This window comes from Camelus bactrianus, chromosome 6 (assembly GCF_048773025.1).
Source record: "Camelus bactrianus isolate YW-2024 breed Bactrian camel chromosome 6, ASM4877302v1, whole genome shotgun sequence".
Classification (NCBI taxonomy): Eukaryota; Metazoa; Chordata; class Mammalia; order Artiodactyla; family Camelidae; genus Camelus; species Camelus bactrianus.
This window is the reverse complement of record NC_133544.1, coordinates 82,145,794-82,164,627: the sequence shown is the minus strand read 5'-3', so window position 1 is coordinate 82,164,627 and position 18,834 is coordinate 82,145,794. Positions and strand designations below refer to the sequence as shown.

At 35.3% G+C, this 18,834-nt stretch overlaps 1 protein-coding gene and 1 long non-coding RNA gene across 3 annotated transcripts in view; one reads left to right on the top strand and one right to left on the bottom strand.

Moving 5' to 3' along the window:
- The window catches only part of WDR72 (WD repeat domain 72), a 190,943-nt gene extending 188,463 nt beyond the window's left edge, over positions 1 to 2,480 (top strand). For both annotated transcript variants that reach the window (XM_045506253.2, XM_045506250.2), the window contains one exon: positions 141 to 2,480. In XM_045506253.2, the coding sequence (XP_045362209.1) occupies positions 141 to 196 (56 nt within the window). In that variant the 3' untranslated portion in view covers positions 197 to 2,480. The remainder of the gene's footprint in view (positions 1 to 140) is intronic.
- The window catches only part of LOC141577969 (uncharacterized), a 530,703-nt gene that overhangs the window by 126,279 nt on the left and 385,590 nt on the right, over positions 1 to 18,834 (bottom strand). Inside the window, exon 4 of the long non-coding RNA XR_012507667.1 lies at positions 7,114 to 7,203. This is a non-coding gene — a long non-coding RNA (uncharacterized LOC141577969). The remainder of the gene's footprint in view (positions 1 to 7,113; positions 7,204 to 18,834) is intronic.

The following is an 18,834-nucleotide window of genomic DNA, read 5'->3' as shown; positions in this document are numbered from 1 at the left end:
TCATTTCTTTCCTCATTTCTTCCCTTCTTTCATCCTCCCCTCTCTTCCACCCTCTTCTCTCCTGTCCTTTCTCCTTCCCTTTTTTCTTTCTTCTTTCTTTATTTCACTATATAACCCAAGATTATCTGTTTTCTTTTCAGGTGAACGAAGGCATCATTTATGGATAGCAAAGGTGTGCTCCTGCAAGCTGTGTTAAATGGAATCTCATGTCTAGGAATTGGATTTGGACAAATTAAGAAACCCCAGACATGCCATTTGTTTATCGTTGTACATAAGCTCCGTTGTTATTAGTCTAGTTATTAGGTTGCAGTAGGTCTGCTGATATTTTGGCCAGAATGTATTCAAAGTGTGGTTACTGATCAAAAATATCAAATTCATCTAATTTTAGGAAATCATTATCTAAATCATTTTATGCTTCTCACTTTTCTTTGACTATTTCCAACAAGGAATGCCAGCCCACAGACGCAAATTTAACAATTTTAGATTTTCTTCCATTTTTCAGTTCCTGAATTATATAACTCCATTGTTTTTCAACAGTGTAACAAACAATGCTTTTAAATGTAATGTTGCTTTAATGTGTTTAATCTAAAACGTTACCAAATTTGTTTGATTTGTCAGGTTAAGACATTTTGCTTTAGTAGTTGTTTTAATTTGGATCAATCACCCTATGGTAAATCTCATCCTTAAGCATGAAATGTTGTCAACAAATAGCCAGTTCCATTTAGTCATCAATTAGCCTGAATAAATCATACACAGTGTAACAGGGACCAATCTTGTGCAGTCAAGTTAATTTGGACTTTTAATGACACAGAGGCTAATGTCTTTAGCTAAAGGTTGATCTTGTTGACCATATAGATGTGAACTAAGGAAGGGGAATCTACTTACATCACAATTGTCCTTATTAAGTATAAACTCTGATAGTTCTATTCCCAGAAAGAAACTTGACTAGCAGGAATTCTCAGACTAAAATATGCGAAGCAATATAAATACAAACAGACATAAAGTGCTCATCTATTAAGGCCTTTAGTGATCTGATTCATTTGCTGTGATTTATATTGTATAATTCCTAAATTTATAGAAAATCATCAAGAAGATTATTAGTGTGCATATGAATACAAATATTGACTAATCCATAGAAAAATAGAAATAAAGTGTTAAATATATGATATACATCTCCATCTGTCTAATAAGGAAGTCCTAGTCACTTCAATTTAACAAACATTTTAGGGTGCACCAGCATTGAGTTCTGCGCAAGGGAGGATACACTGGGCAAGGGAGTAGGGGATATCACAGAACAGAACTATAAACTTGAAATAGCATGGTCTGTATCCTTAAAGAGCTTATAATTAATGACTGACCTAAATGAATATGTCAGAACATAAGACATCAGGTGAGTGTGACTCTTGTAAAGTAGATAGAAATACGTGTTCTCTTTTTTTTCCCTAAAAGATGATGACATTACTTGAAATTAATTTTGACTCATACTTCAGAAACAGTAATATACTATTAATATGAATAATGATAGAAAACTGTCATCCTTTGAAAATGTGTGTGTGTGTATGTGTGTGTATGACTAGGACTTTGAAAACTGTCAAAAGCCACTTCGAACAAGTTTCAAAATAAAGGAGGGTAACAAGCTAGGCAATGGAACATATTTTCTTGCATGCTGTGTACTAGCAGAACTCCCAATTGTATTTTTAATTATGGCAATATCAAATAAAGATATATCCTCTCAAAAGGGTAATTTTAACAGTTAAAACTAACTTGAATGCTCAAGTTCTGGCATATTTGTTAAAGGTAAACTTTTGCTTTTATAGCTATGTCCTATTATTCTTTTTTCAAAGAACAATAAAAATAAGTTTATATAGCTGTCATATTTAGCATTTTTTTAGGCCCAAGGAAACCAATATTGAATCCTTGATAAATATTTTATGATGTCACTAGCTATAGCAAATTAGAAGTAGCATGTCCTTGACATTACTAAATGAGATTTTTAAAGACTTTTTTCCCATCATATTTTATAGTTGCTAAAATTTTTAAATTCCTATCAAATGACTAACATCTTCTTTTACCAGTATAAATACTGGAGGCCAACAGCATTAAGTATCAAAATTTTAATTCCTAAAAATGAGAGTTTTAAGAGATACTCATTTAAATAATGTTCCCTAATATCCATGTGCAAGTGTGTTTATGACACAAATCCACTAGTCTGTTTTAAAATAATTACACTGACTTATGTTCAACATGTTTCAGGAATTTCTGTTGTGAGGAGAACTTGAAGTAGTAAATTGCCACACCATTAACTGAATCAACAACATGGTATCACAGCTAGAAACTCAAAACTGATTGTCTCTTGATTAAGTGTTTGTCCTTTTGTATGTCAAGTCTTAGGTCACAGTGGAGTAATTGTATTAGCAAACAAATGGGCTTGTATGCAGAGTTTTCCTTGTCATTGTAATAAATAAATCATTTAGAAATTACATTGGGTTCCTTTTTTGGCAATAATCTTGGTGATATTTATGTTTATATACTTCCCTGCAAGAAATATCTTATTTTCAGATTTTCAAGCCAGGATTCTATTATTCATTGTGGAGTTACACACTGGGTATATTGCATAAGGGAATAATCTAGGTTTGAGCACCAAGACTTCATTGCCACGTGTCCAGGCAGCGTGTCCTTACTGTGCATCTCAAAGCCTTGCTTCCCCATCCATGTAGAGAGCTCCCTCACAGGACTCGTCCAAAGGCTGTCTATGAGATTGTTTATGGAAAGCAATCTGAACACCATAAAGCACTTCAAATATAAGGTAAAATTTATAGCCTTATAAACACAGAACGGTGGCCTCAGGTCTGAAATATTCTGTTGCTATTTTAGAAATTAAATTAAGGCTACTTTGAACATGTCACTATTATAAAAATGATAGGAAAATATTTCAGTAAATATTAACATTCTATCTCTAGATGGTAGTGTTGAGGATATTTTTTATTTCCTTCCTTGCATGTTTTCCTCCAATATTGTTTTTAAAAAGTCTTTTATAACTATTCATATGACCGTTTTAGGAAAGATATTCTCTCTCTTCAATCTTTAGAGGGCACATCATAATAACTGAATTTTTGAAATTAAGTTTTATGTCATGCATTTAAAATGAAGGCTTGGAATATATTATTTCCAAATGATTTTAAAGTCTTATTTTCATAGAATAGACTCATTCATGTTAATTTTAAAAATTTTATATTGCATACACTTTGATCATACAGTTATTAAAAACAGTGCTATATAGTCTTTGGTCTCCACAAAATGTTATTTTACATGTAAAATGCTCAAAGTTGTGTCTAATTTCATATGAAAATCATTGTTTTGTAAACATGTATGTAGTTAGCATTGTGAAACACTTTGAAAATTAGCTGTGACCAAAAATGTTGCAAATTTCAAACTTTCTTGAGTAGATATCTTTCTGATGAAGTTATGTGGCTTCCTGTACAGTGGTCCCCAGAACACTTTGTGCTGTGATTTCAACAAGGACTCTACAGATGACACATAAGAGGAAAATGTAAACTGGAAATTAGTAAGTCTTCCAGTAAGAGCATGCCACTGGAAACGTCCAACTGTGACCCCTGAAGACAACAAGTGTCATTTCATGTCATTGGCAAGACAGGGACAGGGGTGAGGTCTATCCTGCTACAACTCCATCTCTCCTCTCAGCCTCATCTGACCTTCTCAGATCTTATCTTTATTTAAAATTCCAATATCATGGATTTTTGCTTTGATTTGATTTTCATAAATATTGTATTAAAATATATTTGATTACTGAGTTTTTTTTTTTTTTTTTGGCGGGGGGAACCTTCTAGTCTTAAGCTCTCGTCATTAAGTCTAGGATAAATTCACCTTTATCCCAGAAAGCATACTGCAGGTAAATAGACTGTGACAATTGCATCATTATGAGCATGATTATAATGATACAAATAGTCAGAAACAGTTATTTTAATACTGTGTGAAAACTAAAGCCATAGAGCATTAAAAATGTTTAAAATGGCTTATTTCTAGTGGTATGCAGAGGGGAATGTTGAACCTATATGGTACTTCCTTTTGACATTGTTTCTCCAAATGCCTTTTTTCATTGCACAAAACATGTTTTCCCCATTATCATTTTGAGGAATCCTTTCTGTCTTCAACATGTTACTAATTGGAAAGGTAGCAGAGATTTTTTTTATTCAAGGATATGAGGTTTTTAACACCAAAGATAATTAGGGCATGTTTAGTACAACGCTGTGCCTAAATCTGCAAAGTTCCAAATGCCAGCAAAACGCCAATATTCATAACGTTATGCAGTAGTAATAATTGGTTGGTGCATGCCTTCAAAACCTATCATTTATTCACTTGGCAATTATTTTAATTGCAATTATCTGAAAAGTCATCAATCGGTTTTTCAATCTTGCGTGTGTATTTTCTAGGGAGAAGGTGTTTTCACTGAGCATCATGGCCTCGGATGATGCCATCTAAGATAAAAGGACAGTCTGTGATGTGTTCTTCACATATCACAAGTTTTCCTTAGAATTTTAAAGAGATTTCTTGTTAATTCTGCAGTGGCAACTGCATTTCTCATCAGAAATAACCTCTCTTATCTATATCAAAAGAATTCTTACATTTATTTTATCTCCATTTACATCAACTTATAATCAACTGAGAAAACATTTTATTTAATTCTTCCTATTGTATTTCAGAGCCTGCGGTTGTGAGGGGTGGGGGCGGGGGTGGGTGGAATCTATATAGCACAGTAAGATTGAGAGCCTTCATCCTCTCCCTGAGACAGTCATAGCCACAGGGATCAAGTTGCATTTAGGATTGTTTTGATGATAAGGAAGATATCCTTGGATCAGCCCCTATTTTATACACTCAGTGTATTCCCACCAATCTAAACAAAGCTATTTGGTCCAATTTCTCCAAGAATTTGAGAGAAGTGAGGTGAAAATAGCAAATACTATAATTGTGATTGGGATAGTCAAATAAAGAAACAAATTTGGGGATTTCTAAAGTACGTTTTCATAGAAAGTATACTGTCGCCGATGCCTGTCTGGAAAAGGGTTGGGTTTTGTTTGCCGTCTTCCTGCCATATAGGTGGCAGCAACACTCAAGGCTAGAAATTTTCTTTTACATTCTCTGAGCTCTAGTCCAAAGCATATACTTACTAAAAATCCTTGTGGAAGAGAAAAGGTTTAAAGTGTAGAGACAAATTTCTCTATGTCCTCACATATCTCTAACGCACTATTTTAAGGCTGTGCTAAAGCTGTTCCCATAATGTGAAAACATTCATCATTTCCCTTAATACAGAAATCATATTCTGCTGTTGTACATGTTGGGAGTATTAGGTTTCTGTTTCTTTATTTACTAGGAGCTCACTACTTTACCTTCTCTGGGGCTAACACCTTTCTCTAAGGAAAAAGGAAGAAAGCTCTGCTTTATTCCACTACCACCTAAGCTTTTGGGGGGGGGGGGAATGGTGAAAGTCTGTCCCTTTATTCTTTGTAAACACCTAAGAAACCAGGGTATTTGGTAAATGTGGAGAGATTTTCCTTTAGTCATCGAAATGAAGCCATGTTCTCTGATTGCCCTAACTAGAGGTGACTGCATTCAAGTTAGTTCTGTGTGCAACTCAAATGAAGGCTCTGTCTGAGAAGAGAGGCCCAGGATACCTATAAGTGAGGCCAGAAGACAGAAAAGGGTATTGAGCCAATGTATTGACGGGGGTCACTGCCTTGAGAAAGCTGGTAGATCCTGTACCCCGCCAGAAATGAAACCAGGAGGTCCACACTTATGTAAATTAGCATGTCCTTCCTTAGTATCAGAAACTGATGAGCAGTAAGATTTTCTTTAATTTCTGGCATTTGTCTAGAACTAGGACGTATGATAGTAAACATAGGCAGCTTTTGCGAAGGAATACAGAACGTTCTTTTTATGCAGGGTTGATCAACGTGTCCAAAATACCAAGCAATATACACCATTCCAGGCACAAGTGAAGCAGACAGCAATTCAATTCCCAGGCTATGAGGATGTCATTAATTGGTTTGGGGAAGGTGAAAAGAGGGTTCTATAGCTATTATCTGTTAATCTAGTTTTTACCGTTCCTCACTTCTTTTGTTCTTCACATCCTTGATCACTTTACCCAAATAGCTACGTAGTTTAATGCAAGTATTTGGCATTGCAGCAGGCATAGCACATAGAATCTGGAGTGCTGGCATTGTGTTTCACTCCTCCACTTTGTTACTAACGGTTTGACATTACAAAAGTAGTTTCGTATAAACCTTGAATCTCAGTTTTCTCATCTATACACTGGGACTAATAATTCCAATTTATCAAATACCACATGCATGTAAATATTATTGAATATAATATTATAAATAATTGAAATTACCACATATACCAAAAACGTCTGGTTTTAGAATCTTAATTATAGCCAACTATCATGGCACTCCAGTGCTTGAAAAAGCATTTTCCTCAGATTAGAGAGAGTAGTTTGGCATAAGCAAGCTAAATAGTTTGTTTTAATAAAAAAAAAATTATTCTTTTAAAATGTTTTGTGTTAACTGAGTATTCCCAGGATCAAGGACTAATTCCAAAGTTTTCAATAGTTTATTTAAATATCAAGGCTTTCCCCACCTCAGTGGGTAATAATATAGGTAGTAGATAGTGTTCCTTCTGGGTCCTGAAAGATAATCTTCTGGGAATGTTTTATATCAGAATAGGACAGGCCACAGGCCATGTCAGGTTGTACAGAATGGCAGGTAGCTTCCCTCCTGACATCTATCAGTCTTCATATTATCAGATGACACTAAAAAGCATGCTTCTATAGTTTTATATGAGTGTGACAAATGAGACCAAACCAAAATACTTAAGTACTTCTAAAGCAGTATCCCCAAGGTTAGAAAGTCAATGAGTTCCTGAGATTTTGTAAAGCAAAACAGTGTATATCAAATTCTACCTTCCCATTGAAGATGGTATATAGTAGAAATGTTTTCCTATTTGGTAAAAATCTAAAAATAGATAACTGAGTCGAGGTAGTGTTAAAGTGGGAAGCTGACCATGGCATCAGGGGTGTCACGCACCAACAGAACATACCTGAAGAGGGACATTTATCCTTGTTTTTCCTTTAATAAAGCTTGGCCAAATGTCATATGACAGTTCTCTGCTTCTGTCTACTTCTTTCCCCTAAGTGGAAAAAAAGAGTATTGATCAGGAATAATAATAATTGATAATAAAAATAATAATAAAATGACTAGAGGGATTTTCATGGCAAATTAAAGACATATATTTATCTCCAGTCACTCCTGAAGCCCCACTGAAATAACGGTATGAAAGACATAAATCCAGAAGAAAAATAGAGACTGGGAAAAGAAGTAACCAAAGCAAAAATTTAAAAACTAGAAAGTAAATAAATGCCACAGCAGATGATGCCAAAAAGTGAGACAGTTGGTGTTGCAGAGTTCCTAGAAAGGTTCAGAAATTGGAGTTAACTGTTACCTCTGAAAGTAGAGGTACAAGCATGACTGAAGCAGGAAAACCAAAAGAAACAGTTAATATCCTTGATTTCCACTCCCACTGCTCTCCCCAACTGATGCCTGGAGATTCCTTCTCTGAACAGGTTGATCAAAAGGGATTCTAGACTAAGGACACTAAGCCCAGCCAAGAGTAGGAGCATCATCTTGAAAACAAGGGGTGAATAAAAATCTGCACACTTATCACCACACCCCCATCTCAGCTCCTTTCTGCTCTGTTCTTGAAATGCTGATAAGCATTCTCATTAACCTTGGACAAGAGACAAATAATTTTTTTCTTATAAAATAACCCGCCTGAGGCCAACAAACACATGAAAAGATACTCAACATCACCAATCATTAGGGAAATGTGAATCAAGACCACAAGATACCACTTCACACACCTTAAGGTGGCTACTATCAAAAAACAGGCAATGACAAATGTTGGTGAGGACATTGACAAGTTGGAACCCTTGTGCACTGTTGATGGGGTTGTAAAATGGTGCAGCTGCTATGGAAAACAGTATGGTGGGCCTTCACAAAATGCAAAATAGAATTACCATAAAATCCAGTAATTCCACTTCTGGGTATATATACAAAATATCTCTCTGAAAGCAAGATCTCAAAGAGGTGTTTGTACACTCATGTTCATATCAACCTAGAGTAGTCAGATTCATAGAGACAGAAATTATAATCATGGTTTCCTGGAGAAGAAAGAAGGGGAGGAAGGGAAAAATGAGTAGCTGTTGTCTAATGGGAATAGAGTTTCAGCTTTTCAAGATGAAAGAGTTCTGCAGATTGGTTGCACAACAGCGTTCTTATACTTAAAATTACTGAACTGTACTGTACACTTAAAAATGGTTAAAATGGCAAATTTTATGTTATGTATATTTTACTATAATTAACATTTTTTAAACAACTTGAGAAAAAAGATCTACTGATGCTGAAACATCAATAGCCAGAAAACCCCAAGGTAAAACACAGCACTCTAGCCTCCCAGGAAAACAAAGTATTTTTTTGCCTCACTAATTGGAAAGCCAAGGATCATCAGACACATGAAGAAACTTTCAATATAAAAGATAAAGACCAAAACAAACAAGTGTAAGAAAATAGCAAGAGAGGCAATATCGGGTGTTACAAGGGAATCCCCAAACATCTGTAATTAATATGATCAGAGAAAAGAGAGGAAATTACCTTCAAGGAACAAAACTAGGAGGCTATTAAAAAAAATCCAAGAAGTTAACAAAATGTGATAGCATTCATTTATTCAATTCAATAAATACACTTTTTTCAGTATTTACTATGTACCAGGCACTGTTCTAGCCATGAGAATACAGCGGTAAACAAAACATACACACATACATTCAAAGACTAGGAACATTTTTTTCCAAAAAAAAAATTTAGAAGACATAATTGAGGAAATTTCCCAGAAAGCAGAAAACAGGAGAGACAATGGTAAAATAGAAAGATCAATTTGATTAAAGGAAGTCTAATATTAAAAATAATATTAAAGAGAGTTCAAGAAAGAGTAAACAAGGAAAACTGAGGAAAGAAAATTATGTAAAATAAAATCAAGCAAACTTTCCAGAAACGATGAAAACAAATTTCAACTTAAAAGAATCCATCATGTGCTCTGCAGAATTTATGAAAAAGACCCACCTACACAAGGACCCATTCTAGTGAAAGTTCACAACAGTAGAGGCAGAGATGATTTTTAAAACTTTAGAAAAGAAAACTTTTGCCCTATGTGAACAGTAGGGAATCAGAAGGGCATAGACTTCTCATGCAATTCTGGATGCTAGAAAAAAAACGGCTCAATGACTTAAATATCCCTTTGAAAGCCATCTCCACCCGGGAATTCTTTACTTAGCCAATCTCTTCCATGCACCTTTTCTCATAAAACTACTGGAGGATATGATCCACTTTCAAGATGGAGTAAACTAAGAAAGAGCAGCACAAAGGAAAGAAGGACATTCTACAGGAGACCATGAAGGTAGATAGCATGTCTACTGCTGTGTGCAGGCCTAGGAAGTAACTGGGCCAGTTGTAGCAGAAAGTAGAGGATTCCAGCAGGGAGGTCCTTAGAACAACAAACTGGTAGACTACTGACAAGTCTGAGAGTACTGAGAGTGATTTCAGTGTTCTATCAATGGGCTCAGTAAGGGATTAGTGGTAAGTATTGCATATGATAGGAAACTAAGCAAATGAGAAGAGGGCGAGAAGGAATCAATATACTATGTGGTCCAATTGTGAATAATACAAGTAATAATTATTACAAAGTAAGTATTATTCTAACAAAAAAGTTAACATAACTACCAGGAGGATGACAGAATTGTGTGAAAGGAATGAGGGAAAGGAGCGAGAAATCTTCATCATTTATTAGTTAGTAGAATAATATATATACATATATATGGAGATTGGTTGAGAACTTCAATTAATCTGAAATAGTGGATAAATTCCCAGTTTACAAATTTTCTTACAGCAAGTGTTGGTATACTGAATTTATTTATAGAAAGAGTTACCTGGAATCTTTGAGTGTCTCACCTCTGCTTGCCCTGTATGCAGTCCTACTTTGTATCTCTCTGGTTGTTTAGGCTCATAGCTCAAGAAATTACCAAGGTTGTATGGTTGCTCTGAACTAAACAGTAGTGTCACCCATCCACTGTGGTAGGATGCTGTCCTACCACAGCTGGCCATGACCAGTGTGTGGAGTAATCTAGCAGGCATGACCAGTAGCATGGGATTTTCCTGCACATCTGGTCACAGTTGTTAATGATCCTCTTTCGAACATGATTAATGAGTGCAATGTGTGATTAATGAGTATGAGATAGTGAGACTAAACAGCTGAAAATGATATCGAGTGTACGTAGTTATTCATAAGGTATTTTAGATAGCATCTAAAAGTATTGGTCAAAAATATTCTATGCTGTGCAGAGTACTGGAAGGCCACCTATATCTATGCTTCTCAAAAATTTAGCAAAGGATTCTCAAAAGAAAAGAAATATAGTACACAAAAGTCACCTCAAAGTAGCATATTATAAAGATGAAATTTATCTTACATTTTGAAGTTTCTTTAAAAATGCATTTAAATTTTGCATGCATGTACATTTATGTTTGCTAAATATGTAAAATTTTATTTTTTATTTAAATTGATTTTTAGTGAAGTACATTTGACATATAATACTAGTTTCAGGTGTACAAATAGTGATTTGATATTTGTATACATTATAAACTGGTCATCATATTAAGTCTAGATACCATCTGAAACTTCACAAATTTAATACAATATTGTTGACTATATTTCCCATGTTGTACATTACATGCCCATGACTTGTTTATTTTATAACTGGAAGTTTGTATTTCTTAATCCCTTTTGCCCATTTCTCCTCTCCCCAACCCCTCCCTACCACCCTGCCGCCCCTTATGGCAACTACCAATTTGCTCTTTGTATTTATGAGTCTGGGTTTTGTTTTGTTTTGTTTGTTTGTTTGTTTGTTTTCTTTTCTTTAGATTCCAAATATGAAATAATAAGGTATTTGTCTTTCTCTGTCTGACTTTCTTAACTTAGTGTAATACCCTCAAGGTACACCCATGAAATAGCAAAATTTTCATTCTTTTTTATGGCCAAGTAGTATTTCATCCTATATACTTAATTTAGTTCTTATTTAATCTTGACAGTTATTTTATGAGATAGTTTCTATCCTCAGTTTTATAGATAAGGAAACAGAAACACAGAAAGACTAAGTAATTTTCCAGTGAAAAAGGAATTTAAATACTACAGTGTAGTTTGTACACATACAGCCTCTGCATTCAGATTCTTTGGAATCACTTAGAATCTTAAAAAACTGCCTGTCTTATCTGTGGTCCCCAGTTTTTCAATAGGAGTATGACCACTACAACTTGAAAAGCATGATCTATTTTATCTACTTCCATTCATTATGGCAGAAACTTATGAAATCAATAATAAGAACATCACCATTTAAAAAATATTGATAAGCAAATTATTAATTTGATTAAAAAAGAAATAGGCATTGTCATAAGCTCAGCATTAATACTATAAATACCTCTGTCAATTACCTGGAAGCTCTTAGTAGAGGGTCACTTTGGAAGCAGTGGGTTAGGACGAGGTCTTTTGCTCCACTGATAACACACTTTACCAGCTAGGTTCCCAAAGCACATGTAGATGGGATTTATTGAAAGTCTACCATCTGCCAATCACTCCGCTAGCTCTGTGTGTGATATTGTACTCCCAGACATAATTCTTTGAAGCAGGTATTATTTCTATCCCCATTTTACAGATTAAAAAATACAGCACATAGGAAGGTAAGTAATTTGATTAAGATTTATCTAACTAATGAATTATAGAACCAGGAGCCTTGCAAGCTCAGATAGTTGGACTCAGCAACTCGTGCTTTTAACAATTATCTTATGTTGGTGATAATTTCACCATCTTTTCTCCTCATATTTGACAATGCAAGAGCCAAATTTAATGGTCATTTTCAACCTTCCATTTTTTAGATGTATGTAGTGGTATATGGCTTGCCATCTATTCTCATGCTACAGAACTTATTATCTCTGCATCAACTGCTAACCTGTGTTGCAGGGTTCAGTAGGTCAAAGCGCTGTACTTCACTGGAGACTTTAATATGGTGCATGCCAAAAGTGCTCCTGTGCACACAAGAGCTTTTGACCAGGTAAGTGGCCATTTGACTTAGAAAAGCTAACTGGAATGGACTTCCCAGACAGAATATCAAGGTTCTTTCATGCATTACATCAAAGTCCTTCAGTGGTGTTTCTTGATCAAAAAAAAACAATTTAAGGATGATTTCAGCTCTTTCAACAAAATTGTTAGCTCAACTGTCTAAGGCAGAGGTTTCTCAACCTCAGCACTATTGATATTTTGGACCAGATAATTCTTTGCTTGGTGGGGGCTGTCCTGTGAATTGTAGGATATTTAGTAGCATCCCTGGACTCTACCGCCAGATGCCGGTAAAGTTATGACAACCAAAAGTGTCTCCAAACATTGCTAAATGTCCCTTGGGGGGACAAAGTTGTCCCCACTCAAGAAACTCTGGTCTACGGTAAAATCCTTCCATAAATTCCCAAGCAGAAATTCACAAAGTGTTATGTTGTTTTATTTATTTCAGAATAATGTCTTCTAGCCTGACTTCAACATAAAGCTTACTCAGGTTAAATTTACATCTACTGAGAGACTAAGAGAAAGCAGTCACTATATTTTTCCTCTTTTTTTCTGCAATGCTTACTACTTTCTCTAACTCTTATCGCTCATGACTCCAAATCATGTCCTTCACACACATCAAGCACTAAACCCAAAAATACAACTGAAAAACAATCATCTCCTCCTAAAATCCTACAGGAACCTTAAAACAAAGTGTCCCACACAGAACTTATTCTCTACCTCCACAAATCTCCTCTTTTTCCCTCATTCCCAAGATAAAATTGGTCTCCAAATATTTTCTATTTGATTTCCTACATGTCTCTCAAATCTGACCTTTGGCATCCCCACTGTCACTTCCTCAGTTCAGACACATTTCCTGTTCAAATTGCCACAAGAGCCTCCTGACTAGTCCGTCTCCAGTCCATTGTCTACCAAGTCCACACTGTTGCCCCAGCTAACTCTCTAAAACAAAGTATCATTCTTTCACAACCTTGAAATTATTCCAAACCACTTTAGCTGGGCTTGTGAAGCCTTTTATAAACTATCCCTTGCTTTTTTCCGTCTTATAATAAATTAGTGAGGATTCCATTTGCTGTTAGAATGAAGGCACTATAAGAACTTGAGCTAGAAACTGAGTACATAAAATATATTATACATCCTACTGTATTCAAGTAATGGTTTGTGCATGCTGTAACAGGCTTGAAGATATAAACACTTGAGGGTTAGGTGCCTTTTATGTTAGGAAAGATGTGAATTTTAGTACACACTCTTAGGTATGCCCAAAACTCAACGTAAATTGATTTAATTTCTATTTTAGATTTTTCCCTTTATTTTTCCACTTTTTCTCATATGTCACCTCTAAGTTTTGAGGACTTAAGTAGGTCACATATTTTTAGTGCAAAGTGAGACACTTTCTAGAGTGAGAGGGACTGCTATTTAACAATTATACATGTGGCAACCAGTATAAATCAGGAATACCCCAGGCAAATGGAGATGCACGGTCACCTGTGACTTAGGTAATGTCAGTCTAGTAGTAGAGGGGTGTAGGTGTCTGGAGACTATTTATTTATTCAGTCACCATCTGTCCATACTAGATGTACAGAAAATATTATACCCAGATACACAATGTTTAGAAGAAAAAAATGTTCTGCCTCATGCTTCCGCCTCTTTGGTCATCTGTCCGTTCATATCTCAGCTGTTTGTGCCCTCTATTCTAGAAATCGGCATCTCTGAGGTGAACAAAACAGATTTGAATCGATTGCTTTTCCCTAGGACATGATTATGGCTATCTCAGGCATTTCTACTCAACCATGCCTGTGTCAACCATGTCATGTACATGCTGGAACATTCTGTGTTGAACATACAATATTCTTGAGTTCCAACCAAAAAACAGTTCTCTACTGCTTTTGAATTCTGAATTCCATCTCAGGTTTCTATTCTGCACCCCACCCCTAACTAGGAAATAGACTGTGCATGAGACACAGGATCGCTTTTTAGGAACCCACCTGCAACTAAGTTATTTGTCTTTTTCTCTTTCCCCTCCCCATGTAATCTTTACCTCTTCTGAAATGATGTAGCCTGACTCATTACCTATCCATTTGTTGTTTGTGACATAAACATTTTACCCTAGTATTATAGGGCTAAGGATTTCAAAATGCAAATGTCTATTGAAACTTAAAGATGTTTTCTTTGCCCATGTGTCTTGTCATCTTCCCCGAAGACAACAAATGCTGGTGACAATAAGGGTCAAAAGCAAAAGGTATAAGAAACTCCAAAAAGCAAAACAACCCAAATCCTTGATAAGTATAAAAGCATATTCAATTTTTTCATCTACTAAAGGCAAGCGTAGAGGATTTGGAAAATTCTGGAGTAGAGGAAAAGAGTACGGGAGTTGGGATGGTTAATTTTATATGTCAACTTGGTTAGGCAATGGTGACCAGTTATTTGGTCAAACACCAGTCTAGGTCTTGCTGTGAAGGTATTTTTTTGGATATGACTAATATTTAAATTGGTAGACTTTGAGTAAAGCTGATTAATGTGGGTGAGTGCCATCTAATCAGTTGAAGGCTTTAAGAGCAAAGACAGGTTTCCTAAAGTAGAAGGAACTCTCCTCAAGACTGCAATGCAGAAACCATGCCTGAGTTACCAGCCTACAGCCCTGCCATATAAACTTCAGACTTCAGACTTGCCAGAATCAGCCCCCACGATTTAAAGAGCCAATTTCTTAAATCTCTCTATCTCCATCTCTGTCTACCCTATTGGTTCTGTATCTCTAGAGAACCCTAGCTAGTACAGGTGTAAAGGTGGAGTTTTATTGAATTCTACACATCAGTAGACCTGAACTGTTAAACACAGTGTTCAGAAAGCTTTTCAGTAGTGGCAAAGAGAGTGAGTGAAGTCTGTTTAGAAATCTCAGTCTTGGCAAGACTTAAGGAGTGAGAGGTGATCCACAGTGTCAAAATCCATAAAGAGATAAAGGAAAAAAATAATGTCAATAAATGTAAAATAATGTCTTCCGTGGAGAGACACTGCAACCAGATTGATTAAGTCCATTTGAAAACTAAATGTTAAAAATAGGCAAAATGAGAAGAAATGTGTCACTAATTCTAAGACTTAAGCACTCAAAGTAAAAAGAATGGCAGAGAAGAGCAATAACTAGAAGGAACAACCCAAGTTAAGTTTCAGTTTCTCAATTATTTGGCTTGAGAATGGGGCTATCAATCTGAAAATCATCACTTTTTCCCCCACTGGGAAGGGGACCTGAGACACTGATGGTGAAGGGGCTAGTTTCTCCCTTACCCTAAGAGCACATAGTGAGAATGATATAGGGTAGCACTATTTACTTGGCTGAACAATAGCTGACTGAGAAGGGTTCAGTGACACTGGGATAAAGTGATAGGCACATCTCTCTAGTGGCTTCTTATAGAAGCTTGAAAGACAGGAAGCTAATGGACATAGGTGGGTAGCACAATTGCCCAAGCCAAATAATTCAGGGTCTAGATGATTGTCCTCAAATGAGATTTCAAAATTAGATTGAAAACATAAAGACATTGCATTATATTACATTTTCTACCAATAAAATGTACACATTTTGAATTATAATGCTCGCACTGTCAGAAGATGACAGCATTTACATCGCGTGTTTTTTAAAAGCAAAATATTACACTCTAGCAATTGTTTTAACTTCTTGTGGTCTGACTTTGTTTATGATGTTTATTTATGAAATTCTTTCCTTGCTGTTGACCTTGAACACAGAAATAAAAATAGTCATCTTTCTATTTTTAAGCCTTGTCAGCAAATATCCTCCTCTCTTGTTCTAGGCCACTCTGGATTATAAAGCAAAAAGCAGTAAAATACGGACCAAAGTATAGCAAAAAGGGCCATTTACACTGCTATTCTGACTGCTATTATCAGCAATAACTATCATTTCTAAGCTGTTCAACAATGAGTCCACACCAATAAGTGGAAACATTTTTTATAAGTGCCATATAATAATATCTGACATGTATATAGCACCTTTCATCTGTAAGAATCCCAAAATGCCGTGTGGAGTATCCTGGGATCACTTCATCTACTCAAGAAATACAATAATCTCTGGAGTACAAAGTGGCAGCCCTTCCATACAAGTGATGTTCCACAGCACTGGCATTCTTAGAGAGAGGGCAAAGGTAAATATGTTTCAACTTTCAGCCCCTCCAGAACCTGCCCAATTTACACTCTAGTTTCATATGTACAACTTGTGGCCCCAGAAGGTAAACTCTTCTATCTCCTCCTTTTCTGTTTCAGTGGGAATACTGATTCTTGAACAACTGTGGTTTTTTTCATACCTTATTTAAGTGCTGATTTGTTTTGACTGCTCTTTGATTACAGAAAAGTTTGTGGAAATTAATTAAAACCCAACATTAGTAGAAATGCCTTTGAAACCTGAACTATTTTTTTAATTGAAGTATAGTTAATTTACAATGTTGTATTAGTTTCTAGTGTACAGCAAAGTGATTTCATTATACATGTATATATGTATATTCTTTTTCAGATTCTTTTCCATTATAGGTTATTCCAAGATATTGAATATAGTTCCCTGTACCATACAGTAGGTCTCTGTTGTTTATCTATTTTATATATAGCAGTGTGTGTATGTTAATACCAAATCTCTCCTCTTCCTTTCTCCTTTGGTAACGATGGAGAAAATAATTTTTCTATGTCTACGTGTCTGTTTCTGTTTTGTAAAGAAGTTTATTTGTATCATTTTTTTAGATTCCACATATAAATGTCTTTCCTGTCTGACTTCACTTAGTATGATAATCTCTAGGTCCATCCATGTTGCTGCAAATGGCATTATTTCATTCTTTTCATGGCTGAGTAATATTACACTGTATAAATATACCACATCTTCTTTATCCAGTCATCTGTTGATGGACATTTAGCTTGTTTTCATGTCTTGGCTATTGTAAATAGTGCTGCTATGAACATTGGGGTACATGTATCTTTTCAAATTAGAGTTTTTGTCATTTCTAGATATATGCCTAGGAGTGGGATTGCTGGGTCACATGGTAACTCTATTTTTAGTGTTTTAAGGAACCTCCATACTGTTCTCCATAGTGACTGCAATTAACATACCCACCAATAGTTTGGGAGGGTTCCATTTTCACTACACCCTCTCCAGCAATTATTATCTTTAGACTTTTTGATGATGGCCATTCTGACTGGCGTGAGGTGATACCTCACGGTAGTTTTGATTTGCATTTCTCTAAAAAATCATGACATTCAGCATATTTTCATGTGCCTTTTGGCCGTCTCTTTGTCTTGTTTGGAGAAATGTCTATTTAGATCTTCTGCCCATTTTTGATTGGGTTTTTGGTTTTTAGATACTGAACTGTATGAGCTGTTTTTATATTTTTGGAATTAAGTCCTTGTTGGTCACCTCATTTGTAAATATTTTCTCCCATTCCATAGGTTCTCTTTTCATTTTGTTCATGGTTTCCTTTACTGTGCAAAAGCTTGTAAGTTTGATTAGGTCCCATTTGTTTATTTTTGCTTGTATTTCTTTTGTCTTAGGCAAAGACCTAAGAAAACATAGCTATGATTTATGTAAGAGAATGTTTTGCCTATGCTGAACCATTTTTGGTACCCATTTCTGCTACTTTCTAGCTATAGATTTGGGGCAGTTTTCTTAGTTTCTCTCATTTTCATTTTTTAAAATGGGGATGGTAATACCTGGTCCAAAATAGGCTTATAAACTTACAGTGACTAGCAGAACAGTCATGATAGTGTAGGCACAAAATGAATGTGTTTTTCTTCATTTCCACAATATTTGTCTGTAGGAAACAATCCATGTCCATTGATTAAATCAAGATAGGGGGTTAGAGAGTGAGGTTTCTATTATTTCTTAATAGAGAAGTTAACTTTAGTAATGGAGTCACAAATTAGATTTAATAATCTTTGGGTGTGTCAGTTACTTGATGCCTCCAATTAACCCTGTCTACTAAAAGGAAAAAATAATAACCCCTACTCTCCTTACTAAAGACTTAGGATAAATTGAATAGTGTTTGTACTATAGTTCTACTTCCTCAGAAAATGGTGCTGTGTAAAGATAATGCAACATTACTCTGGTTATGATTGTTGACCAAAACCAAATTAGAAATAAATTAATGAATGTAAGGAAAAGATTCATAGAGTTAATATTAAAGTAAACAGATGAAAAGGAGTACAAATGCTATCTTAAAATGAACCCCCATCACTCCCCTACCCTTCACTGTAAAAGTTCAGAAGAATATAGAAAACCAATAGAGGGTAAGCTACCTGGATTTTCCATACTATATAAGACAATAATTTGGCAAATACTTATCAAGAATCTATTCTTCCAAATATGGCAACATTTCATTCTCAGATCAAACAAAAAATACTCAGTTCAACTAGTGACCCTCAATATCTACAGTGGGCAAAATGCCATGCTTAGTCTCAGTATTAAAGAGCTAGAAAGATGAAAAACCCCTTCATCCTCCAAGAAAGGTACACAATAGATAGATCTAGCTATGTCATATAAGACAAGCTGTAAAATATATGACATAGTTATAAAAAGCATGGGCTTTGGAATACTTACTAGCTATATGACTTTCTCTAAATTCT